Source organism: Phaseolus vulgaris, chromosome 5 (genome assembly GCF_000499845.2).
Source record: "Phaseolus vulgaris cultivar G19833 chromosome 5, P. vulgaris v2.0, whole genome shotgun sequence".
Taxonomy (NCBI): Eukaryota; Viridiplantae; Streptophyta; class Magnoliopsida; order Fabales; family Fabaceae; genus Phaseolus; species Phaseolus vulgaris.
The window spans coordinates 20313694-20340363 of NC_023755.2; the positions used below are offsets into that span (position 1 = coordinate 20313694).

At 50.6% G+C, this 26670-nt stretch overlaps 1 protein-coding gene across 1 annotated transcript in view; it reads left to right on the forward strand.

The window, feature by feature from the left end:
* The first annotated feature begins 3409 nt into the window (after positions 1-3409).
* The window catches only part of LOC137834102 (uncharacterized), a 29261-nt gene continuing 6000 nt past the window's right edge, over positions 3410-26670 (forward strand). The window contains exons 1-2 of the mRNA XM_068642167.1: positions 3410-3587; positions 3702-4034. Of these exons, the coding sequence (XP_068498268.1) occupies positions 3410-3587; positions 3702-4034 (511 nt within the window). The remainder of the gene's footprint in view (positions 3588-3701; positions 4035-26670) is intronic.

The window sequence follows — 26670 nt, forward strand, 5'->3', positions numbered from 1 at the left end:
CTGTTGGGATGAAGCTGGGCGGGGGCGATATCGAGCTTGGTTAGCAGCTCTCTCTTGAAGTGGGTAAAAGGAAGCCTAAGCTTCACTTTCTTGAAGAATGTCGTGTAGATAAAGCAGAACAACTCGCCGTTGTTCCCTGATCCTGCCTGTTGACCAGAACGTTGGAACTTGCCTCGTCAAACTTGGATCGACGTGTGCACCGCTTCAACCTCCGTCCTTCTTCACGATCCACCTCAAGAACCTGCAAAAGAACAGAGCGGCGCCGCTGCGGCCGATCGCACTCCAACGCCCAAGTCAGTGACTGAACCACCAAATACTTCAAGAGTAACACTCAAGAACTCTCAAGGAACCGTGAACCAGTTCTCTCTCTCACAGTATGCTCAAGAACTCGCAAGCGTAAAGAAGACAATCTGAACGTGCGTACCTCGAAAGTTCGTTGGGAAACCCTTATATACCTGGTCACTTTCTCTCTCCTGGCAGTTACGCACCTGGACACGTGGCTCGCATCCAGTCGTACACGTGCCATCATCTGGAGCCTCCTTGACTTGGGCGCTGCTTCTGACTCTCTTCTGGCTAAGTTACTTATGCATGGTGCCGCCCAGTGCATAGCTAACCTGGAGCGCGATCTCTACTGGGATTGGCGAGCTAGGGTGCCTTCGTACACCTTCCCTGTGGTCTCGCCGACCGCCTTCATAATCTGCACCACCTTCATCTTCGGCGATGTGCTTGCTCCGTCGATCTCTAATCACTTGGTCGCCTGAGTTTACATCTGGCGACTTCATCTTTAACCCGGTGACCGCCGGTTCTGGTATGCTGGAGATCGGAGCACGCCAACTTCATAACTGGCGACTTCACGAGCCCCCCGACTTCCTTCCCTTCTGCCAACCTGGCGTCTCGTCAACACGCCTATACTGTAGCTTGATGCCACGTCATCACTTTCGACTACCAGGGCGGTACACAAGCCCCCCAGTCTTAAGCGAAGACTTGTCCAGCGAAAAGACTAAAAGAGTCACGTCAATACCGATCTACGTGGCACTGGCGCAGAATTTCAAGCGGTTGTACTTTCTGCTTCTCTGACGCTCCACCAAACACTCCTCCCATCGTTCGACACGTGGCTTCATCAACGGTTACCTTCAGTTAACGTTTGCGCTTCCCAAACCCATTTCGAAAAAACCCTTAAACCCATTTCGCTCCACTGTTCCATCACTTTCTTCGTATTCTCAGACACTCCAACTCTCTTCTGCAAAAAAGCTCTCAACGTTCTTCAACCCCCTGAATCACCAACTTCCTTCATCACTCTTCCGATCATATAAAGGTACTTCCTTTCCTTCTTCTGCTGGTTTTTCCTGCATTTTAACCGATTCGCATCATCCTTTAACTGTCTGGTGCATACGTTGTGGGTTGTTTTTTTCTATTTCTCCTTCTTCGTAACTTAGGGCTTCGTCTTCGTTACAACGAACCTTCGTTCGTTCGTTTTTTCACCCTTCGTTCCTGATCGAGTCAGCCTCTGCGAGTCCTGATTACCTTTTCTTTTCTTCTTCCTTTGCAGCTTCCGCAATGACTCGCTCAAAGATCACCCTAAATCCTCCTCCTTCGTCACGAAACCCCTCCTCACAAGCACACAACCCACCGCGAGCACGCGGTGCTTCTTCTTCTCAGGCTGAGAGGCCTGTACCCTCCCGCCCCAACTTGGCTCAGGCCACTCCACCCGTCGCCGGAGGAGCCTCCGTGCCTTCTCCAGATTTCAAAAAACTGTACCCATGGAAACGTCTTCTGTAAACTCTGCTGGGGCAGTTCTGCGATTGAAGAAGGGGGACGAGCCTCACCTATCGTTCCACAAGGAGCACAACGAGAAGATGATGGTGCTGCCTTGCTCTCCCGACATGCCGGTGTGCGCTGACGACAAGGGGAACAACGGCGGGTTGTTCTGCTTCGTCTACACCACCCTGTTCAAGAAGGTGAAACTTAGGTTTCCCTTCACTCGCTTTGAAAGGGAGCTTCTCACCGAGCTCGACATCGCCGCCGCCCAGCTCCATCCCAACAGCTGGGCGTTCGTACGGGCTGTCCAAATAATGGGCGACCACTTGGGGCTGCCAGCGTCAGTGGACGTTTTCTTATTTCTTTTTGAAGCCAAGCACCCAGGAGATCGCCTGTGGGTAAGCTTGAACGGGATTGCTGGGAGGTCGATCCTCTCTATCTTCCAGCAATCCTACAAAGACTGGAAGGGCAAGTTTGTCCCGGTGCGCCCCAATGACAAGGACGCTTCTCTGCTCGACGGTTTCCCCTTGTATTGGGTAAACAAGAGGAACAAAGAGTCCAAAAGCAGCTTCAGGAGGCCAAGGAGTCCTGATAGCATGGGTGCCTTGGACAGGGACCTCTGCTTCTTCTGGAAGAGTGTGGCAGATGCCAACATTACCTTCCTCACCACCACGCTCATCTGCTTCGAGTTCTTCGAAGATCAACTTGAAATTCGCATAGGTTAGAACTCACCTCAACGTCTAAGTTTTATTTTCTTGACATTACCTCTGTTAACTGTTTCTGGGCGTCTTGTGCGTTGTGCGCAAGACTTTGGTTTTATTTTCTGCACCATTTATCTGCTTTGCTGCATACTGCCTTATGCATTTATTTTCTCTCTGAGCTAACCCATGCATTTTTGCTTTATGCAGATCATATGTGGGGCCAGGGCAAGCTCGCTGAACTGAGGGCGCTCGCCCGAACCCACGGGTTGGCATCGGGTTCCCAAACCGTGCCAAACTCTGTGGTGGAGATCGCCGCCGCACAGGGCCGATCGCCACCAAAAGGCCCAACTCCCCCCGATGTCCAACCCGCCAACCAACGCAAAAAGCTTGTCCTCAGGAAACCAAAGAGGAAAGCCCCCCAAGTAGTCCATGAGGAGGAAGAGGAAGACGACGAGGCAACTGAAGATGGCCTCGTCACGAAGAGGAAGAGGGTGGCACCTTCTTCACCAGCTGCTCCACCCCCTCTTCCAACATCAACACCTCCATCTACACCTGCCCCGCCTCCAACATTGCCTCCTCCACCAGCTCCCGCCTCACCAGTCCAAGCGATCCCTTTGGCATCTGCGCCTCCTGTGGTTGAGGCCGCCGAGCCTAACTTCATGGAGGACCCCCCAAGCGCCTCCACGCCTTACATATCAGCTGGAGGGGGTCCTCCTTCAAACGCCTCCACCGCAAACGCTGCACCAATCGGGGATGAAGGTGCTCACCAATCTCCAATTCTTATTACTGAATCCCCGACGTCGCCACCACGCCAAGAAGCACCTGCGGAGCAACCAACTCAAGAGGGTGGCGACGAAAACCAACAACGAACCCACCCGGTGCCTCCACAAGCAAACCTCTCCCTTGAGGTCAAGAGGATGTGGGAGCCTTTCTCAGCAAAACTAAAGATGATGGCGGAGGACTTCCCTGCCATTATATCTAAAGCTGTGGAGAGCTCCACCAGGAAGCTCCAGGATGACCTCTTCGCCCTTCGAACTGAGAACAGCACTATAAGGCTTGAGGCGGAGAAGTTGTCCTGCAATCTGACACTCGCCGAGATTGAACACTCCCGAGTAGAAGATGCAATGAGTACCGAGCTCCGGGTGGCGCGCAAGGAGGCCACCGATCTCCGCCATAAGGTACAGCTCTTGGCTCAAGAGAAGATTGAGCTAGAGAGCAAGCTAGTGCCTTATCGCGTAAAAGTGGCTGACCTAGAGGCCTTGATCAAAGCTGATGCCGCCAAGGTAAAGAAGCTCGAACAAAGGTCAGCCGATCGGGAGGTCTTCCTGGGGACGGTGGAAAAGGAAAGAGATGACACCATGGCCAAGCTTGCTGAAGCTAACAAAGAGAAAGGGAAAATCGCCGCTGAACTGGGCCAGGTGCAGGAAGAATCCAAGAAGGTTGCTGAAGACCTTCTTCAAGCTCAGGAAACCATTGAAAAACTCAAGAAGCAAGCTGAAGAGCTGGAGCAGCAAAACGAGGGGCTGAAGCAACAAACTGAAGAACTCAAGAAACAGATCGAAGAGCTTAATCTGAGTTCTGCCCAAATTCTTGCTGCTGGATTCGAGGCTGCCCAGGAACAGTTCGCCTGCTTGTTCCCCGATCTAGATCTCAGCATGGTGTCCCTCAACAACGAGGTGGTGGATGGGAAGGTTGTTCCCGCTGAAGACTGATCAATTCCCTCCATCCACTACCTTTATGCCTTCCCCTTGCATATAATTGTAATGAACTTTTTCTTTTACTGTATATGTGCCTTGAATCTGATACTTACTTTAATGATAAAGTCTTTGTATTTCCTTTTGCAACTTCTCTGGTTGCTTTAACTTTCTCTGCACAACTTGCTTCAAGAAATTAACTTAGCGATTTCGTAAGCGCGATCTTATACTTAACTGCTTCGAACCACTTCGATTTCGAATAACAATCGCTTTAAAACTTGTAATCTCAAGGTAATGAACCTTAACGTAAAATCACTCTTCAAACAACGAACTTTAACTCAACTTAATGGCTTAAGACATCGCTCACCCGACCTTCTTCATCAAAACGGGTCTTTAACTTTCTCGCCACTGCTTGAACTTTTCCTGGTCGCCAAAGACTCTTGGCGATATCAGCTTCTTTCTGGCTTCATACCTTGGCCATTGTTCCTTTATCTGGGGGTAGAGGTGCCTTTCGGATCCTTCTCTACCTTCCTGAGCTTCAGAACAAGAGACCGGGTGGCTAGGCGCTCTCTTCGAACCTACCTTGGCCACCCTCCAAACTTCTTCCACCCTTTACACCATACCTGAACTCGTTCGAGACGAGAAGGATTTTATCTTGCCTGAACTCGCTCATCGGCGAGAAGGTCTTTCACTCGCCTGAACTCGCTCATAGGCGAGAAGGTCTTTAACTTGCCTGAACTCGCTCATAGGCGAGAAGGTCTTTAACTTGCCTGAACTCGCTCATAGGCGAGAAGGTCTTTTAACTCGTGCCTCTACATTGCCCCAGGGGTTACATCTCCTCCCCCCCAGAAACACTGAGGACTTTCGCTGGTGCCTCTACATTGCCCCAGGGGTTATATCTTCTCGCCCCCAGAAGCACTGAGGACTTTTCACTGGTGCCTCTACATTGCCCCAGGGGTTACATCTTCTCGCCCCCAGAAACACTGAGGACTTTTCACTCTTCCTCGCCTGCACTCGCTCGACGGCGAGGAGGTCTTTATCTCGCCTCAGAACACGCAAGGGCGTTGAGGTCTTTTAACTGGTGCCTCCGATCGCCGAAAGACGATGAGGACTTTAACTTTAACTTTAACTGATGCCTCCGATCGCCGAAAGACGATGAGGACTTAAAACCTTTTAGAAAGCATGCAATATATCTTTAACTTGCCTTAAGTCACATACAAGTGACAAGGTCTTTCTTCAAAACTTTCGGAAAAGAACAAGCATGCAATCTAAAACAACTTAAACTTCGAAAACTCTTCTTTATTGGGTGGCCTCATTAAAAACCCTCCTTAGGGAAAAAAGAGTGCCCCCTTCAAACTGTTTTAACAGAGACATTGTAATGTAACTTCGTGTTTGTCTTTACTTACAAAGTTCTTAACTGTAATATAACTTGAGGTGCGTGGCGTTCTAAGTGCGAGGAATCGCCCCTCCTTCCAATGTCTCTAAGCGGTAGGCGCCGTTCCCGAGCGTCTCGGTTATTCTGAACGGTCCCGTCCACTTGGGCGACAGTTTATTCTCCATCTCGTACTGGTGGGCTTTCCTCATCACCAGGTCGCCTTCTCTAAACTGTCTCGGCATCACCTTCGAGTTATATCTTCGTTCAATCCTTCTCTTCACCGCCTCAGCTTTCAATCTCGCCTCTTCCCTGACCTCATCCAGCAGATCCAGGTTCAACCTTCTCTCCTCATTCGAGTCTTCCTCTACGAAGTTCTGGAATCTCGGCGAGCTCTCCTGGATTTCTACTGGAATCATTGCATCACACCCATAGACCAAGCTGAACGGGGTCTCATAGGTTCCTGACTGTTCGGTGGTGTGGTACGCCCAAACTATGCGGGGTACCTCCTCAGCCCAACTTCCTTTGGCTTTCTCCAGCCTTCTCTTCAAACCTCTTAGCAGCACCCGATTAGCTGACTCTACTTGGCCATTTGTCTGAGGGTGCTCGACGGATGCAAACACTTGTTGAATTCCCACCCCTTCGCACAGCTTCTTCAACAGGTAGCTTGCAAACTGAGTCCCACTGTCCGACACCAGGCGCTTGGGCACACCAAACCGGCACACAATGTTTTTCCACACGAAACGTTCGATCTTGTGTGCGGTGATCTGGGCCACTGGTTCTGCTTCGATCCACTTGGTGAAATACTCAATCGCCACCACCAAATACTTCATCTGCCTGATCGCCAACGGGAATGGTCCCAGGATGTCGATTCCCCAAGTATGAAACGGCCAAGGGCTGTCAATCGACTTCAACTCCTCGGGAGGCGCCTTGTGCCAATCGGCGTGCTGTTGGCATTGTTTGCAACACTGTGCATACCTCTTGCAATCTTCTCTCATCGTTGGCCAGTAGTAACCTGCACGGAGAGTCCTTGCGGCCAGAGCTCGACCCCCGATGTGGCTTCTGCATATCCCTTCATGGAGCTCTGCCATAATCCTCGTGCATTTCTCGCCATGCACACATTCCAGGAGTGGGTGAGTGAACCCAAACCTGTACAACTCGCCATCAATCATTGTGTACTTGCTAGAATTTTTCCTTATCTTCCTAGCCTCTGCCGGATCCAGCGGGAGAAGGCCATCTGCCAGGCACCGCTTGTACTGTGTTATCCAGGTGTCTGGCTCATGGGTAGCACAGACCTGCGTCATGTTCACCTTCTCTCCTCGACATGCTCTAATTCTCGACGATCTCAATGTTTCTTGCGTCAAAGACCTGTGACTTTTTGCCGCTTTTTCCGTCGACCTGCTTATCTGAAGAACCAGGTGATTTTCTACAAATGCTCTCGGCGTCTTTAGAGTTTCTTGAATCACCGTCCTCTGCCTACCCCCCTTGCCTGAACTGGCGAGCTTAGCCAGCAAGTCAGCTCGGGCATTATGCTCTCTGGGCACATGCACCACTTCAAAGGAGGCAAAGGAACTCTTCAATTCCTGCACATACTCCAGGTAAGCTGCCATTTGTGGATCTTTAGCCTGGAACTCGCCTGTTACTTGCCCCGTGACTAGCAGCGAGTCACTCTTAGCCATCAACACCCTGGCTCCCATTTCTTTGGCCAGCAAAATTCCGGCGATCAGCGCCTCATACTCTGCTTGGTTGTTACTGGCCTTGAAGGCAAACCTCAAAGATTGTTCGATCAGCACGCCGTTGGGTCCTTCTAAAATGACTCCAGCACCGCTACCCTGCTGGTTCGACGATCGTTCCACCGAGAGCACCCAACGGAAATCGTCCCCTTCAACTCGTGTCGCCTCAGATGAGAGCTCGACCACGAAATCTGCGAAGATTTGCCCCTTAATCGGGGCTCATACTTAATGTCAAACTCCGACAGCTCTACTGCCCACTTCACCATCCTTCCCGCAACGTCGGGCTTCTTCAAAACTTTCTGGATGGGCAGGTCAGTCATCACCAGTATCGTGAAGCTATGGAAGTAGTGGCGCAACCTCCTCGCCGAAAATACCAGTGCCAGCGCAGCCTTCTCCAGGGCTTGATATCTCGTTTCGGGGCCCTGCAGCACCTTACTAACAAAATAAATAGGCTTTTGAGCCTGATCTTGATCTTGGGCGAGCACCGCACTCACCGCCCTCTCAGTTACAGCAAAATACAACCTGAGAGGGGTTCCCACCAGCGGTTTACACAAAACCGGCGGGCTCGCCAGATACTCCTTCAGCTTGACGAAGGCTTCCTCGCACTCCTTCGTCCAAGCAAACTTGTTATTGCGCCTCAAGCACTGGAAGTAGGGATGGCCCTTCTCTCCGCTAGCTGACACGAAGCGAGACAGGGCGGCCATCCGTCCTGTTAGTTGCTGTACTTCCTTCACGGTAGCTGGGCTCCTCATCGCCAAGATGGCGGCACACTTATCCGGGTTGGCCTCTATTCCTCTTTCGGTTAAGAGGAAACCCAAAAACTTTCCAGCCTCCACGCCAAAGATGCATTTCTCTGGATTCAGCTTCAACTTGAACTTGGCGATCGTCGTGAACAATTCCTCCAAGTCTGCAACGTGCTTGCTTTTTTCTGGCGAGGTCACGACCATGTCATCGACGTACGCTTGCACATTCCTTCCCAGCATCGGTGCAAGTACTCGATCCATCAACCTCTGGTACGTGGCCCCCGCGTTCTTCAGCCCAAACAGCATCACCTTGTAGCAGTAGCACGATCTCTCGGTCATGAAGGCAGTCTTCTCTTTATCCATGGGATGCATCTTGATCTGGTTATACCCCAAGAAGGCATCCAGGAAGCTCAACAACTTACACCCTGCAGCACTATCCACCAGGGCGTCTATGCTTGGTAAAGGATATGAATCCTTTGGGCAAGCCTTGTTCAGATCAAGGAAATCGACGCACATGCGCCATTTCCCATTACTCTTCTTCACCAGCACGACATTTGCCAGCCATTCAGGGTACTGAACTTCCCTGATGTGGCCTGCAGCGAGGAGTTTCTGTGTTTCGTCCCTAATCGCCTGCCTCCTCTCCTCGTTGAACTTTCTTCTTCTTTGTCGCACTGGTCTCACCAAGTTGTCCATCGCTAGATGATGGCACAAGAAGTCGGGATCGATCCCGGGCATGTCCGAAGCGGACCATGCAAAGGCATCCAGATGCCGTTCTATCACCTTAGCAATCTGGTCCTGGAGCTCGACCTCCAGAGATCTTCCCAGCTTGAAGATCTTTCCCCCGATCTCTCTCTCAAGCCACCGCTCGACGGGTTTTGATCTGGTTTCTCTGGCGATCACCGCCCTGCGATTCCCAGTTCTCTCGCTTCCTCAGGGCGATTCCTTGCCTCTTCTTCCTCCAGACCGGCATTCCCCTCCCCCAGCTCAGCATCCACCATCTCCACGTCTCTTCCGGCGGTCTCTTCTATTACCGTCGATCTGGGCTTCACACCGGGAGGCGGTGTGGTCGTCACGTAACTCACCGATCTCTTGTTTTTCAGGCTATTCTCATAGCACTTCTTCGCTTCTTTCTGATCGGATTTGATGGTGATCACCACCCCCTCCATAGACGGCAACTTCACCTTCATGTGCCTGGTCGACGGTATAGCGCCTATCCTGTTGAGCGTGGGTCTTCCCAACAGGATGTTGTATGCTGAAGGGGCGTTTACAACAAGGTATTTGATTTTCTCCGTTCTCGAACCCGCCTCGTCTGTAAACGTAGTCCTCAACTCTATGTACCCCCTGACCTCCACCTGGTCACCAGCGAAACCATACAAACACCCTCCATAGGGCCTCAGCTGGTCAAGGGGCAGCTCCAACTGCGTGAAAGTCGGCCAGAACATCACGTCTGCCGAGCTTCCTTGGTCCACCAGAACCCTGTGGACCTTTCTTCCTGTTGTGATCAACGAGATGACTATGGGATCGTTGTCATGAGGCACAACGTCCCGAAGATCTTGCTTGGTGAATGTAATGTCCACTTCCGGCGAGTGGTCCTCAAACATATCCACCGTCATCACAGACCTCGCGTACCTCTTCCTCTGTGATGCGGTGCATCCACCCCCTGAGAAACCCCCTGCAATGGTGTGGATTTCCCCGTGCGTAGGCATCTCATGCTGCTGAGCCTCTCCTCCTGCTGGTTGGGAGCTCGACGCGCCCCCCGTCCTTTTATCCAGCAAATAGTCATTTAGGAACCCGCTCTTAACTAGATCGTCGAGCTGGTATCCTAAAGCCAAGCACGAATCCACGGTGTGGCCAAAGCCCTGGTGAAATTCACACCAAGCGTCTGGCTTTGGTCCCAGCACCTTGTCGCCCACCTTTTCTGGCGCTTTCAACCTAGCGGATATATTGGGAATGGCGATCAGGTCCGCCAACCCCAAGACAAACTTGTGCTTAGGCGGGCGATTGTATTCCCGGCGTGCTGGTTGCGGGCGTCCTTGGCTCCTACCCTTGTTCTTCCTTGGATCGTAAGGATGGCGAGTCCTCTGATCCCTTCTGGCCGCCGCTGTCTCCAGCACCCTCTGTGGCTGGATCCTCGTCTGGGCGCGTGGCCTAGCGGGAGCCACGCTTCCTCTCTTCTCGGCGACTTCACTCTCGTCAGCGATGTGGGCCACCGCAAGTCGCCTAACCTCAGCAAACGTGGCGGGGTGAGCCCTGATCAATGCCTCGCAGAATGGTCCCGGCAGCACGCCCTTCTTAAATGCATAGACCAGCATTTCTTCATCTTTAGCCGGCGATCTGACCATCTGCGCCCCAAAGCGATTCAAGTAGTCCCTGAGGGACTCTCCCTGATATTGCCTTATATCAAACAAATCGTAAGACACCCTGGGCGGTGCCTTATTCACGATGTACTGCTTGACGAAAAACTTCGAGAACTGTTGGAAGTTGGTTATGTGACGTGTAGGCAGGCTCACAAACCACTCCAGCGTCGTTCCCTGGAGTGTGCTCACGAACATCTTGCAGTACACGGCGTTCGATCCTCCTGACAGCATCATCTGCGTATGGAACGTAGTGAGATGAGCCTCAGGATCCTCCACGCCGGTAAAAACAGCCTTAACAGGTACCACACTCGCAGGAATAGGCGTGTCAGTAATCGCCTGAGCGAAAGGCATAGGAAAAACGCGAGGCGGCGTTGACGGCGTGACCTCTTCAGCAATAGGACGCCCTTGCTGCTCCTGAAGAGCTTGACGCAGCTCTTCAGTCACTTTGCTAAGCTCATCATTCCTGGCCCGAGAGGCGGCCAGGTCCTCATGCATTCTCGCCTGTTCTATGCGCGAGGCTTCCACAGTTGCCTGCAACGAGCGCATAATCTCTACCATCTGCGCCATGGTCATGGCGGCGGCGCCTTCAGCAGCAACGGGCGCAACTGGACTTGAACGGTTGCTTCTCATTTTTCTCATGAAAACTCAGCAAATCACAGAGAGTAATGAACAACACTTCCTTCAGCGACGGTCAACTCAGCAATCAATCAGTCAAAACCGCGCGAAACTCCGCAAAAAAACTCAAGAACACAGCGAACCCACACAGAAACCTGCAACTCCACCAGAAACCACCGCTTCTCCCACGACAAACCAAACGAGCCAAAGAACTCAAATCTCGGCGAACAAATCTCGCGTAAACAGCAGAAAACTCCACTTCACCGAACCAAAACTCGAAACGAACGGTGGAAAACGCGAAAATACCGAACAAAATTCAGATGAACAGCGAAGAGCGGTTGCACCAGCACACAACCACACAGAAAACTACGAAAATCTCCAAGAACTCACGCTGTGGATGGGAACAGGTTTTACACGGCCCCACGGTGGGCGCCTGATGATCCTGCCTGTTGACCAGAACGTTGGAACTTGCCTCGTCAGACTTGGATCGACGTGTGCACCGCTTCAACCTCCGTCCTTCGTCACGATCCACCTCAAGAACCTGCAAAAGAACAGAGCGGCACCGCTGCGGCCGATCGCACTCCAACGCCCAAGTCAGTGACTGAACCACCAAATACTTCAAGAGTAACACTCAAGAACTCTGAAGGAACCGTGAACCAGTTCTCTCTCTCACAGTATGCTCAAGAACTCGCAAGCGTAAAGAAGACAATCTGAACGTGCGTACCTCGAAAGTTCGTTGGGAAACCCTTATATACCTGGTCACTTTCTCTCTCCTGGCAGTTACGCACCTGGACACGTGGCTCGCATCCAGTCGTACACGTGCCATCAACTGGAGCCTCCTTGACTTGGGCGCTAACTTGGAGCGCGATCTCTACTGGGATTGGCGAGCTAGGGTGCCTTCGTACACCTTCATAATCTGCACCACCTTCATCTTCGACGATGTGCTTGCTCCGGCGATCTCTAATCACTTGGTCGCCTGAGTTTACATCTGGCGACTTCATCTTTAACCCGGTGACCGCCGGTTCTGGTATGCTGGAGATCGGAGCACGCCAACTTCATAACTGGCGACTTCACGAGCCCCCCGACTTCCTTCCCTTCTGCCAACCTGGCGCCTCGTCAACACGCCTATACTGTAGCTTGATGCCACGTCATCACTTCCGACTACCAGGGCGGTACATTCCCCTTATTCTCCGCGTAGATCGGTTCCCCCGGGAGGTAGGGCAGCACGGTCATTTTGCTATCGTGCTCTTTGTGGAAGGAGAGGTCGGCTTGGTCCCCTTTCCGCAATCAGTGCACGCCCAACTCGGTGTTTATTGAGGACGTCTCTTTCAGCAGAATTGGGGTGGCCCAAGGGTAGAGTTCTTTATAGTCTCGTGGAGGAAGGGAGGCTCCTCCGGCGACTGGTGGAGTTGCCTGAGTGGGATTGGCGTGAGAAGAAGTAGGCCTCTCAGCCTGATTAGAGGGAGCACCAGAGGCTCGTGGTGGGTTGCGCGCTGGTGGAGGATTTGCCTCAAGAGCAACCCTACGCGCTTGGGGTGGAGGGTTTCGCAATGAAGGAGGAGGGTTCGCGGTGGACTTCGTGTGAGCCATCGCAGGAACTGCAAAGGAAAGAGAAAGGGATGAAATGAGGACAAAAGAGAACGACTCGATTGAGGACGAAGAAGACAGGACGAGCAAAAAGGGGTTCACTGGGATAAACGTTACGAAGAACGAAGCTTTAGGTTACAAGAAAAGGAGAAAAGGAAAAAACAGCCCACAACGTATGCTTCAGACAAATAATGGATGATGCAAACCGATTAAAATGCATCAAATATCCATAGAAGGAGTAAAAGGGCTACCTTTTTGTGATCGGATGAGCATTGAAGAAAGTTGGAGATTGAGAGTGACGAGAAGCTTCGTGGTTCGCAGAGAAAATACTTAGAACGCTTGAGAGTGAAGAAAGATGATGGAACAGTGGAAGCGCAAAGGGTTTAAGGGTTTTTCGAACGTTTTCGGAAGCGCAAACGACAGCTGAAGACGAACGTTGATGAAGCCACGTGTCGAGTGATGGAAAAAGAGGTTGGTGGAGCGTCAGAAAAGCAGAGGGTAAGGACGTACAGAAATCCGTACCAGCGCCACGTAGATCGACGATGACGTGACCTCTTAGTCTTTTCGCTGGTCAAGTCTCAGCTTAAGACTGGGGGGCTTGTGTATCGACCAGGTAGTCGGAAGTGATGACTTGGAAGCAAGCGATAATATAGGCGTGTTGAGCGGAACACCTGGCTGACAGAAGGGAAGTACATCGGGAAGTCTGTGTAGTCGCCAATCGTTAAGTTGGCGTTCTCCGATCTCTAGCATATCTAACCGGCGGTCACTAGGCTTGTGTCATAGTCGCCGTATGTGAGCTTAGGCGACCAAGTGGTGAGAGACCGCCGAAAGGGGGACATCACCGAAGGATCAGGAAGGCTTGTTTTGGGCCTTCAAGGGGTACGAGTACGTAGGACGAAGTTATCAGATGATCATTCCCTAGCCAGAGGTCGAGGCAAGGGGGAATAGTTTACCAGAACATGCACGATGTGCAAGTAAAGCAGATCGTGATAGCAGCAGGCGAGACCACAGAGAAGGTGTACATGATAACACCCCGTATTCGCCGCTTAAGGGGTCGCGCTCCAAGGAAGCTGTAGTTACTCCTCGCATGGGTAACTTAGTCGAATAGCTTGAAGAGTAGAGGTGACGCTCAAGTAGAAGGTGGCTCCAGATGGTGACACGTGTACAGCTTGATGTGAGCCACGTGTCCAGAGGTGTAACCGTCAAGAGAGAGAAAGTGCTTAGGTATATAAGGAACTCTAACGAACTTCTGAGGTACGCGCGTTTAGAACACTTCTTTACGCTTTTGAGAACACTTGAGTACGCTGAGAGAGCATTTGCACGGTTCCTTGAGTTTTAGCTTTTCTCTCTTAGTATTTGGTGATTCCGTCACTGACTTGAGCGTCGGAGCGCGATCGGCCGCAGCGGAGCCACTCTGTCTTTTTCAGGTTCTTGCGGAGAATCGAGGTGTGAAGGATGGAAGCTAACGTGGTGCGAAGCTGATCGAGAGAAGATACCTTTGACGTGGCAAGACTCTTGCACTCGAGTCAACCGGCAGGATCAGCTGTATTCTTCATACTCATAAAATCTAACCAATCTGATTCTGTTATAACTCTCTGTTGATTACAATTTTAATTTGAACAAATTCAAATTGTGCTAGACTGCTATGAAAAATCAATCTATTTCATGTAAAAACAATTTGTTCTTTTGCCTCTGATATACTGAAAATTGTTTGTTCTTGCGAAAATTTTATAAGCTCAATTCACCCCTCCCCTCTTGAACTTAGACACTAATAGACCCAACAATTGGTATCAAGAGCAAGGGCTTGTATTTTGCTCAAGTGTGTGCATGATGTCTGAGTTTAAAATGCCTTTTGCTGAAGGTGCGTCTATTAATAGACCTCCTATGTTTGGTGGTGTTAACTATGTTTTCTGGAAAATCAGGATGAAGATCTTTATGGAGTCTATTGACATGGGAATCTGGGATGCAGTGGTCAGTGGACCTTTTATACCTATGCAAGTTGTCAAAGATGAAACAATAAAGAAGCCTTGGTCTGAATGGAGTGAAACCGAGAAGAAGAAGGCCCAATATGACTCCTTAGCCAAGAATATTATCACCTCTGCACTGAATATGGATGAGTTCTTTAGAGTCTCTCAATGTAACTCAGCTAAGGAGATGTGGGATGTACTAGAGGTAACTCATGAAGGGACTGATGATGTGAAACGGGAAAGAAGCACTCACTAATTCAGGAGTACGAGCTGTTCAGAATGCAATCAGAAGAAAGTATTGCAGATGTGCAGAAACGATTTACACATATTGTAAATCACCTCACTGGCCTTGGTAAAGTCTTTGACAAGGAAGAGCTTAACCTAAAGGTGCTAAAATGCCTTGATAGGAGCTGGCAGCCTAAGGTAACAACAATCTCAGAATCCAGAGATTTATCCAAGATGTCCACTGCTGCACTTTTTGGAAAGCTGATAGAGCATGAAATAGAGCTGAAAAGATTGAAAGAACAAGAAACTGTGGAGAAGAAGGCCAAAGGTATTGCTCTGAAAACTACCATGGAACATGATACAAGTGAGGAAGAAGTTGATCCTGAACATGATGAGACTGTGAGTCTGCTCACCAGAAAATTCAGCAGGTTTCTTAGAAAGAAAAACTGTGACAGAAGTCAGCAAAAGAAAGAGGTACTCCAAACCTAATGATTCAAATTCTTCCAATTACACGTGCTTTGGATGTGGTAAAACAGCTCATATAAAAGCTGATTGTCCAAACAATCAAAATAAAGAAAAATTAGCAAGCAAGAAGAGTGAAAAAGGCAAAGGTAGAAGAGCATACATCACATGGGAAGAAAATGATGTATCCTCATCTAGTAATTCCTCAACTGAAAGTGAAGAAGCAAATTTGTGCTTCATGGTGAATGATGAAGGATCCAACTCTGATTCAGTAAGTGATTTTTCCACTGATTCTGAAAACTATGATCACTGTTAATAGCCTTTAAGGAAACACATGATGAAGCAAACAGGTTAGCTATAATTTGCAACAAATTGAATAGAGTAAATAGGGTACTTGAACCTAAGGTCAAAGTTCTTGAAGAAGAATTACACAAAGCTAAAACTGAATTGGTTAGCCTTAAATTAACTTGTTTTCATGCATCAATTAAAACCTGTGATAATTGTAAGAAGCTAGAAAAACAAGTTGAATATTTGTTAAAAACACTTTCAAATTTCACTAAAGGAAGAGAAAGTCTTGAAACCTTATTAGGTTCACAGAATGTTGTTTTTAATAAAAATGGTCTAGGATATAATCCTGGAATGAAAAGTAATGTGAAAAAGCTATCCAGTTTCTTTGTTCCTTCCAAAACAGGTTTTTCTTCTTTTAGTTGTTCAAAAACAATGCATACTGCAACATGTTTTTATTGTATGAAGTCTGGTCATGTATCTAGAACATGTAAAGCTAGGAGGTACCTTGTTCCTAAAGGATTGGCCAAATGGCTTCCTAAGGAAAGGTATTAATCATGTTGGACCCTAGACTAAAGGGGTACCATATGTGCTAAATCTGTTTTGTTGCAGAAAAACAGCAGGAAAAACCAGTGGTACCTGGACAGTGGCTGCTCAAAGCACATGATTGGTGATGTGACTCAGTTCATAAATCTGAAACTCAAAGCTGAAGGGCATGTCACATATGGGGACAACAATAGAGGAAAAATTCTTGGAAGAGGAGATGTTGGTACTAAAGACTCAACCACTATTGAGAATGTACTGTATGTTGAAGGGCTAAAACATAGTCTTCTAAGCATTAGCCAGCTGTGTGACAAGGGATACAAGGTCAATTTCGAAGCCAACACTTGTACAATCTCAAATGAAATTTCTGGTAAGGTGCTGTTCACTGGAAAAAGGGTAAACAACATCTATCTCTTAGATATTATAAAGAGCTGTTCTGAAAATGAGTGTTTGTTATCTAAAAGTGATGAGTCATGGTTGTGGCATAGAAGGCTAGCTCATATTCACACAAATCACTTGAATAAGCTAAAATCTAAGGAACTTGTTTCTGGTTTACCAAACATAAAATTTCAAAATAACAGATTGTGTGATGGTTGTGTAAAGGGCAAACAGATTAGAACTACCTTTAAATCAAAAGATATGGTTTCTACAAATAAGGCTTTGGATGTTTTGCATATGGACTTGTTTTGACCATCTAGGACTGCTAGCTTAGCTGGAAATTATTATGCTTTGGTAATTGTTGATGACTTTTCAAGATATACATGGACTTTGTTTCTTGCTTCTAAAAATGATGCATATAAAGCTAATCCTGCCGGTTGACTTAGCGTTAGAGCGTTGCCTCGTCACGAACTCCTCACCAGCTTGACTCCACGTGCCCTTCAGGTCCACACCACAGAAAGCCTCTCTGAGAACCTGAAAACACAAGGTGGCGCCTCTGCGGCCGGTGGCGCTCCGACGCTCAAGTCAGTAAAAAGAACAGCCAAGAAACTGAGAGAAAATATGCTCTGCAGAACCGTACTAAAGGCACACAACCCTAGCAATGAGCCGTAATGAAAACGTACCTCTGCAAATTCTGTTAAGTTTACCTTTATAGCTAGGTTTCTTCTCTCTCCAGGTCGTTATGCTTTTGGACGCATGGCTCGCATCCAGCTCTGCACGTGTCACCATCTGGGCTGGGATAGCAGGTAGCGCCGAGCCCTACACGTATCATCATCTGAGCTAGGATAACTCGAGCGTCATTTCTCTATTGCACCCAGCCCTACACGTGTCATCATCTGGGTTGGGATAACAGGTAGCATCCAACCCTACACGTGTCGTCATCTCGGTTGAGGTAACTTGAGCGTCATTTCTGTGTAGCAACCAGTCGCGCGGCTAAGTCTCCTTCTCAAGGAGCAAGCTAGCACGCAATATGCTCCAGAACACCACCCGACAAGGCGAGTATCGGGTGCAGCAAAGTGCACCATCTCTGTGATATCGCTTGTCGCTAATGGCACCCTCCTTATCGCTGCGCCATGCATGTTCCAGCTGAGGAAACCTTGCCATCAACGAATGTCCACTCTGGGAATCCTGTCGCTGATAGGCAAGTTGTTCCCTTCAGCCCACACGCCGTTCACGCCCTATGCTGGCGCAACAATCATCCTACTGAAATTATACGCTTGAACTTACTCTTCTGAGCCTTCAGCAGCTTCAACTGAGTTTACTGGGAAATCCAGCGATGTGCTTCTCGCGGCGGCGTCAGACCACCTGATCTCCCGTTGCCTAACACGTCGATGACACATAAACCCGGCGACCACCGACCATGTTCACTACAGAACGCCAGTTCCATGAACCGGCGACTACGCTCACTTCTGAACCATTCATCTTTCTCTTGTCCACGTGTTTCGCTGAGCACGCCCCACATAGTCACGTGCTAGACACATCATCACACCCGATGACCTGGTCAATACACAAGCCCCCCAGTGTCGAGCTGCGACTTGTTCAGCGAAGAGACTAAAGAGGTTTAAATCCGGCGGCCTACGTGGCTTTTGCGCGTTGGCGCTCATACTGTTCACTGACTTTACATTTCACCAACTTCTTTGATCATTCGACACGTGGAGTCATCAACGGCCATTATTCACTATCGTTTGCGCTTCTCTCAACGTTCGAAATTCTTAAATACTTCGCGCCATTTCACTGTTTCATTATCTTCTACCTCTCTTCAAACTCTCGAAACGCTCCAGCGAACGCTCCGATTCCCCCAACCACCATCTTTCTGAATACTCTTCTGATCATCTAAAGGTAACTTTTTTATCACTTATACTGATATTTGCTGCATTTTAATCGGTTTGCATCATCCATTACCTGTCTGGAGCATACGTTGTGGGATGTTTTCTCTGCTTTTGTACCGTCCCGTATCAGGGCGTTGACTAAGTCAAAGTCAACGAATGGAAAGTCAAAGTCAACTCAAGGTGTCGCCCAGGTGTAGAGACGCCAGGAGGAAGCGTCGCCAAGATAGGACAAGGCGTCGCCAAGGCAAGGCGTCGCCAAGACAAGGCGTCGCCTGGGTGGAGGCGTCGCCTAGCCAAGGCGTGGCCAGATCAAACAGTGTAAAAGTAAGGCAAATCACAGTATGGTTCCCCGATACCCATGGGTAGGAAAGACCATGGAGGGAGCGACGCCGTGGGAAAGCCTCAGGACCCGATATCTCGGGAAAGTGATAAAGAGAAGGAAAAGGTGGCTTCAAGGCCATAGTGATAGTACCAGTGAAGGGCAGCCTGACTCGTGAAGTACCCCTGCCGCCCCAGAGACGCCTTCGGGACAGATACGACCCAAGAGGAAGGTCACGCCCAGGATAACCGGGTGCAGGGTGCGAGAGGAAGGCAGATACGCTCTCAGAGTAAGTGGCTAGATACTTGGGGGCATGAGTTGGCACCCAAAAAGCCACCCCTAGCGCAGTAGTACTCCCAAGCAGCAGGACTCACACGTAGAAACGTCCCCAGATGGGTAGAAACGCCCCCAGATGGGGTCATGGCGTCGTGAGGCCCTCCACGTGTACGACAGCCATGCCAGAATAGAAACACCCTCTAGTCAGGTGCCAGGTAATTAAAGATATTCAATACAGTTTCCCTTTCGAGCATTCTGGTACTATTAGGGCTCCCGAGCGTTTCAACGTCTTAAATGCGCTACGTTTCGTAATTAAGCGCTTTAATGAGTGCGTTACGTTAGAGATTAAAAGCGCTTTAAGGCGCTTTAAATGTTGGGGCAGTTTAAATAGCGCTGGGAATGTCGGAAAAAGGGTTGGAACTTTTGGCAAATTTACGAGAAACTCTCTGGTTGCTTGCCCGTGCTTTGAGATTACGTACAAGTGACTGGAGAACATTTTTGCCCGAAGGAGACAACACACACACATATACACAGTTCTTTTACCACCTTCAGAGTGCCACACGCGGTGCTCAGATACGTGGGTGGACAGTTTTTTGGTGTTTCTTGCTGGCTGACTTGAGCGTCGGAGTGCAAACGGCCGCTAGGGCGCCTCTTTGTCCTCTTTTTTGCAGGAATTCACAGGCAATCAGTGGGAAGGAGTCCTTAGCTGACGGTTGAGGTCGCGCACGAAGACGTCCCGGTCAACCGGACGGAACATTTGGCGCCCACCGTGAGGCCGATATAAAACATCAGTCCCATCACAAGTTCGAGAAGGTTAATCAAATTACAGTAACGGTGAAGGAGTTTGGAGCGACAATGGCCCCCACCAGACGAAGAGCAGCGCGCGCAGCCCCAACAGACCTATCCATGCAGCAGGTCCTGGAAATAATGAGGGGGCTGCAGCAGGACATGGCGGATTCGAAAATGGAGCAGGAGCGCATGCAGGCAGACCTTGACGCCTTGCATGAGCGGAACGAAGAGCTCCACCGTGTGAATGAGGAGTTGCGTCAGGGCTTGAGAAACGATAGGAGGCGGCCTGGGCATGACGAGATGGAGAACCAGTCCCCACCAAGGGAGTTTTCCACTTCTTTCTCACAGGAGATCCTGGACGCAGCGATCCCGAACACGTTCGCGGGACCCAAGGTGATCTTCACCAGGATGGAGGACCCAGAGACGCACCTGGCTGCATTTCACACGCAGATGGTCCTGATAGGCGGTTCTGATGCTGCCAAGTGCAAGCTCTTCATGAGCACCCTGACCGGGATGGCTATGGACTGGTTCATTAGCCTCCCCGAGGGCCACATCACGTCTTTCCGCCAATTGTCGCGGTTATTCAGAGAACAGTATTTGGCCAACAAGGCCCCGCCGCCGGTCTCTTACGACCTGTTTGACGTGAAGCAGTATCAGGGGGAGACCCTGAAGGAGTATATCAATTGCTTCGGGGCCCAGGTCGTGAAGGTTGGTACAACAGAGGAGCCTATGATCGTGTACGCATTTGTGAAAGGCGTATGCCTCGGCCCCTTTGGAGAATCTATTATCCGCAATCGCCCTAGGACTTTCGCTGAATTACGGCGTAGGGCGGTAGAGCATATTGCTTCGGAAGGGGAGGTATGTGTGAAGCGCACCAGCGCCGTGCCCTCACGCCCGAGGGGACCAGCGCGAGTTCAACCCGTCCGAGTCAATGAGACCACGACGGGGAGAAAGAAGCCAGAGGCGAGACGCCCCTACGAAGCCAGAAAGGCCCAGCCCCGGGGCCCCGCAGGAGGTGAACGCCCCGCCAGAGAAACTGCAAGACCGGCGAGGTATAACTTCGTAGTTGAGTTGAAGGATTTGATCGTCGTACCCAACATAGCCGAGAGGCTGAGGCGACCGGCGAAGACCGACAAGGTGTTAGGGCCCCGCAAAGACTCTTGGTGCGAATTTCACGAGGCTTTCGGGCACCAAATTGATAATTGCCTGTCGTTGGGCTACCAGCTAGATGAGCTGGTGAGGACTGGGTTTTTGAAAGATTATGTCGCAGATTCCACCACGACCGCCACCCTGCCGCTGCCGGCAGATGAGCCAGCACACGAGATGCCTGTGCTTGGCGAGGTCCACACCATTGCTGGAGGTTTTTCCAGCGGAGGACCCACCGCCTCCCAGCGGAAGAAATACGCGAGGGGGGTGAATTCAATCGAAGAGAGGCTCTCGGGGGAGCCCTGGGAGTCAGATATTGTGTTCACAAGAAGAGACCTCCGAGATGTGGTGCCCCACGACAACGATCCCGTTGTCATTTCAGTTGTCACAGCTGGAAGGAAGGTCCACAGAGTGCTTGTTGATCAAGGAAGCTCGGCAGACGTCATGTTTCTGTCGACCTTTAATAAGTTACGGTTGTCCCCCGAAATGCTGAGTCCCTATACGGGATGTTTGTATGGGTTTGGGGATAACCAGGTAGAGGTCCGGGGGTACCTGGAGTTGAGGACTACGTTCACAGACGGAGAGGCCTCCCGTACAGAGAGCATTCGGTACCTCGTCGTGAACGCCAATTCTGCCTACAATATTTTGCTGGGCAGACCGGCGTTAAACCGTCTGAGTGCAGTGTCCTCCACCCGTCACATGAAGATGAAGCTACCGGACCTGAGTGGCCGGGTGATAGTCATCAGGTCCGACCAGGAGGAGGCGAGGAAATGCTATGAAAACAGCCTGAAGACGAAAAGAGGCGTGTTTATGGTGTACGAACGTCCGCCAAGAGCGGACACGACGATGGTTGAGGCGACGCCCGTTGGGTTGACGCCCGAAGCGGCCATAGCAGAGAGGGCGAGGCCCAAGGCAGGTGTGCCAATGGAGGAAGGCCCTGACGACGCGGCGCCCGTAGAAGAGGCGGCGCCTGTCGAAGAGGCGGCGTCCGTTGAAGATGATAGCAAGGAGCAGCCTGCAGCTAACGCCATAGAAAGGGAGATTGGCGGCAAAGCTTTCAGGTTAGGAAGCTCGCTAAGCCCAGAAGAACAGGAAGGGGTGGTAGAAGTGATTTCGCGCCACCTGGATGCCTTCGCATGGTCCGCCTCGGATATGCCAGGCATCGACCCTGATTTCCTGTGTCACCACCTCAGCATGGACGCTACGGTCCGCCCCGTGCGTCAGAGAAGGAGGAAGTTCAATGAGGAACGACAACAGGTGGTGAGAGACGAAACGCAGAAACTGCTGAGTGCTGGCCACATTAGGGAGATTCAGTACCCTGAGTGGCTCGCCAATGTCGTCTTGGTGAAAAAGGCGAACGGAAAGTGGAGAATGTGCGTTGACTTCACGGACCTGAACAAGGCGTGCCCAAAGGATTCCTATCCGTTGCCCAGCATCGACGCCTTAGTGGACAGCGCGTCCGGCAGCAAGGTGTTAAGCTTCCTGGATGCCTTCTCAGGGTACAACCAAATCAAGATGCACCCAAGGGACGAGAGCAAAACTGCATTCATGACGGAGACATGCAGTTACTGTTATAAGGTGATGCCCTTCGGGCTGAAAAATGCGGGCGCCACGTACCAGAGGCTAATGGATAAGGTCCTAGCGCCAATGCTTGGGAGGAATGTGTACGCTTATGTCGACGACATGGTGGTGGCGTCGCAGAGTAGGGCGCAGCACATGGCAGACCTCGAGGAGTTGTTCAACACAATATCCAAATACCGCCTCAAGTTGAACCCCGAAAAGTGTGTTTTTGGGGTAGAGGCCGGTAAGTTCTTGGGTTTTTTGCTCACCGAGAGAGGAATAGAGGCGAACCCCGACAAATGTGCGGCTATTATCGCCATGCGGAGCCCAACATCGGTAAAGGAGGTGCAACAGTTGACAGGGCGGATGGCGGCGCTCTTGAGATTTGTTTCCGCCGGAGGAGAAAAGGGGCACCCGTACTTCCAGTGCCTCAAGAGAAACAGTCGTTTTGCCTGGACTGATGAGTGCGAAGCGGCTTTCATTAAGCTGAAGGAGTACCTGGCGACGCCACCGGTTCTCTGCAAGCCGGTAACGGGCGTGCCCCTCCGGTTGTATTTTACTGTAACGGAGCGGGCTATCAGTTCTGTGTTGGTCTAAGAGCAGGACCAGAGTCAGAAGCCCATCTACTTTGCAAGCAAGGCCTTACAGGGGGCTGAGACAAGGTACCAAGCACTGGAGAAGGCGGCGCTGGCGATAGTGTTTTCTGCTAGGAGGCTCCGTCATTACTTCCACAGTTTTACGGTGGTAGTGATGACCAATCTCCCCATACAGAAAGTGCTGCAGAAACCCGATGTGGCAGGAAGGATGGTACGCTGGGCAGTGGAGCTGTCCGAATTCGACATACAGTACGAGCCTAGAGGATCCATCAAAGGGCAGGTGTACGCGGATTTTGTAGCAGAACTTTCGCCCGGAGGTGAGCAAGAGGTGGAAGCGAGTTCACAGTGGCTGCTCTCGGTTGATGGCTCCTCAAACCAACAAGGGAGTGGTGCAGGAATAGTGCTGGAAGGACCCGACGGCATACTGATCGAGCAGGCCTTGCGTTTTGCCTTCAAGGCAAGTAACAACCAAGCAGAATATGAAGCCCTGATTGCAGGAATGCTCTTGGCCAAGGAGATGGGCGCACAGAACCTCCTAGTGAAGAGCGACTCCCAGTTGATTACGGGGAAGGTGTCGGGTGAGTTCCAGGCGAAGGACCCCCAGATGGCGGCGTATCTAAAATACGTCCAGTTGTTGAGAGGGGCGTTCAACGCTCTTGAGTTAATACACGTCCCGAGGGAGCAGAATGCCAGAGCCGACCTGCTCGCAAAGCTGGCCAGCTCAGGCAAGGGGGGTAGACAGAGGACAGTGATCCAGGAGACTCTCAAAGCTCCGCATCGATTCGTGGAAGACAACAGGGTGGATGTCCTCCATATTTATGCATCAAGGGGAAGGCCGAGGAGTCATTCCTCATTAACCCAAGATACGCAGAGGGCGCCCCGCATCAGTATATACGCGGGTGTGTCTGATGAAGAGCAGATGCAGGTTTGTGTCCTGTCCAAGGGAGACACCTGGATGACGCCCTATAAACGATACCTGGCGGATGGGGCCCTTCCAGTGGACCCTGAAGAGGGTAAGAAAATCAAAAGAAATGCCGCAAGATATACTTTGGTGGATGGGGTGTTGTTCAGGCACGGTTTCGCTCACCCTATCCTAACATGCGTCAGTGGCGATGAGTGCACCAGGATAATGGCGGAGCTACACGAAGGCATCTGCGGAAGCCATGTAGGAGGAAGGTCCTTAGCCTCCAAGGTAATACGCGCAGGTTTCTTCTGGCCAACAGTGAAAGAGGATTGCGCACGGCACGCCCAGCGGTGTAAGCAATGCCAAAAGCACGCCGATTGGCACAAGGCGCCGCCAGAAGAGTTGCGGTCCATATACAGCCCGTGGCCTTTCCACACATGGGGAATTGACATCTTGGGCCCTTTCCCACTGGCAATCAGGCAGATGAAATATCTGATCGTCGCCATAGAATACTTCACTAAGTGGATAGAGGCAGAGCCCGTGGCACAAATCACTGCGCATAAGGTACAGCATTTTATGTGGAGAAACATCGTGTGTCGCTTTGGCGTACCCAGGCGCCTGATATCTGACAACGGGACCCAGTTCGCCAGTCAGCAGTTGAGAAATCTGTGCGCTGAAGTGGGAATCAAGCAAGTGTTCGCGTCGGTCGAACACCCCCAGACCAATGGACAAGTAGAGTCAGCAAACATAGTTCTGCTGAGGGGGTTAAAAAGAAGGTTAGAGAAGGCCAAAGGGGCGTGGGCGGAAGAGGTGCCAAGGATTGTATGGGCATACCACACCACGCCCCAATCCTCTACTATGGAGACGCCGTTCAGTTTGGTGTACGGGTCGGACGCGATGATTCCAGTAGAAATACACGAAAGCTCCCGCGTTTTCAAAACTTCGTGGTGGAGGAATCTAATGAGGAGAGACGGGTAAACCTAGATCTGCTAGAAGAGGCCAGGGAAGAAGCTAGAATAAAAGCTGAAGCGATGAAAAGAAGAGTGGAGCGGCAATATAGCTCTAAAGTAAAGCCGCGACAGTTTCAGGTGGGCGACCTAGTGATGAGGAAAGCTCACCCTTACGAGTTGGAGAATAAGCTGTCTCCCAAGTGGACCGGGCCCTTCAGAGTTACCGAGGCTAAGGGCAACGGTTCGTACAACCTGGAGACTTTAGATGGAGGCCTTATCCCGCGCAGTTGGAATGCAGCCAACTTAAAATTTTATTTCAGTTGACTTATGTAAGCAGCATGTAACAATTTAGTTGAAGGGGACGCTCTTTTTCCCTTTCGGGGGTTTTTTAATGAGGTCACCCTAATAAATGGAAAAACCAGTTGAGAAAAAGAAGTGCCTTGGTTTTCAGCCTTTATCTTTCCTTGTTAGAAGTAATGTGATGCGCCGCCTAGGCCATGGCGTCGCCAAGGAAGAAGGCGTCGCCCAGAAAGAAGGCGTCGCCCAAGTAAAAGCATGCATCGTTGGCAGAACGAGACAAAAGGAAGTCGCGCGGTATATGAAGCATAAGCAAAGTAAAGTGGCGTTGTAAAGAGTTATGATATTGAAAAGTTGTTGTTACAAGCAATGTTCAGTACAAAATGCAAAAACACAAACAAGCCACTTCTCAGCGCTCATCAGAGTCATCACTGGAGGAAGGCGAAGCCCCTTTCCCAGCCCGCAGCGCTCGAGTAAGTCGTGTCCTCTTTTCTTGGCTTATTTTCGAACCTGCACAAAGGGAACAGATGTATTAGAGACACCGTGAAGAAAGACAGGCACAGTTAGAAAGTAACGAAGGCCGAAGTTGCCTAAGGCAGTGGTTCTCACATATGTACTTCTCAAGAGTCCTAGCGTTGAACTCCAAGCTGATCACTGTAGCAGAGTCAAAGCCTCCCGCCTCAGCAAGAATCCGGCAAGCTATTTGATCACTTGGAGCCAGATTCTTGAGGGGTTTGGCTTTGAGGGCCTTTTCCTCTCTCACCCAGTATAGTGGAAACCCATCCAGAGCGTCGGGAACAAGGTCAGTACGGCAGATCTTGAAGAACCGGCCTTTCCACCCGGTGAACGAGCTCTGGAAGGGTGTGAAGAGAACCCTCCCGGGCACATTATTGAGAGTTACCCAGAGGTTGTGTCTCTGTCTCTTCACCTCAAAGAAGTGAAGAAAGAGGTCAACCGAGGGTGCACAACCCAGAAACCCGAAGAGAACGTCGAAGGCCTTGACAAAGGCCCAGCTGTTGGGATATAACTGGGCCGGAGCAACGTTGATCTCCGTCAGCAGTTCCTTCTCAAACCAGGAGAAGGGTAAGCGCACCCCGATGGTCTTGAACACCACCTGGTAAAAGTAAAAGAAAGGGACCCCGTCGTTGGCCCGTTCGTCTCCACACACTGGCTCCCCCAGAGTGCAAGGGAGCACAGCGATGTCGTCATCGTGCCTCCTTGCGAAGGCCCGGTGGTCATAAGAACACAACTCCCCTTTGTGTTCCCGTACGGCCCTGGTGGAGAGCAAGCATGAACACTCATCAAGAAGTTCACTCGAGGCCTAAGGGTACAAGTCTTTGGGACGGACCCTGGAGGAAGCATCGTGCGAGGACATTCTTTAACAAGAGCAGGATGGCCAGAAATGCAAGAGTTGAGCGAGGGGAGCGAAGGTTAACAACCCTTCGACAGAGAAGAAAGGGTGCAAGAAGGAAGGGTGCAAGGAGAAAGAACGCAAGTAGGTTATGAAGAGTGAGAAAATGGTGA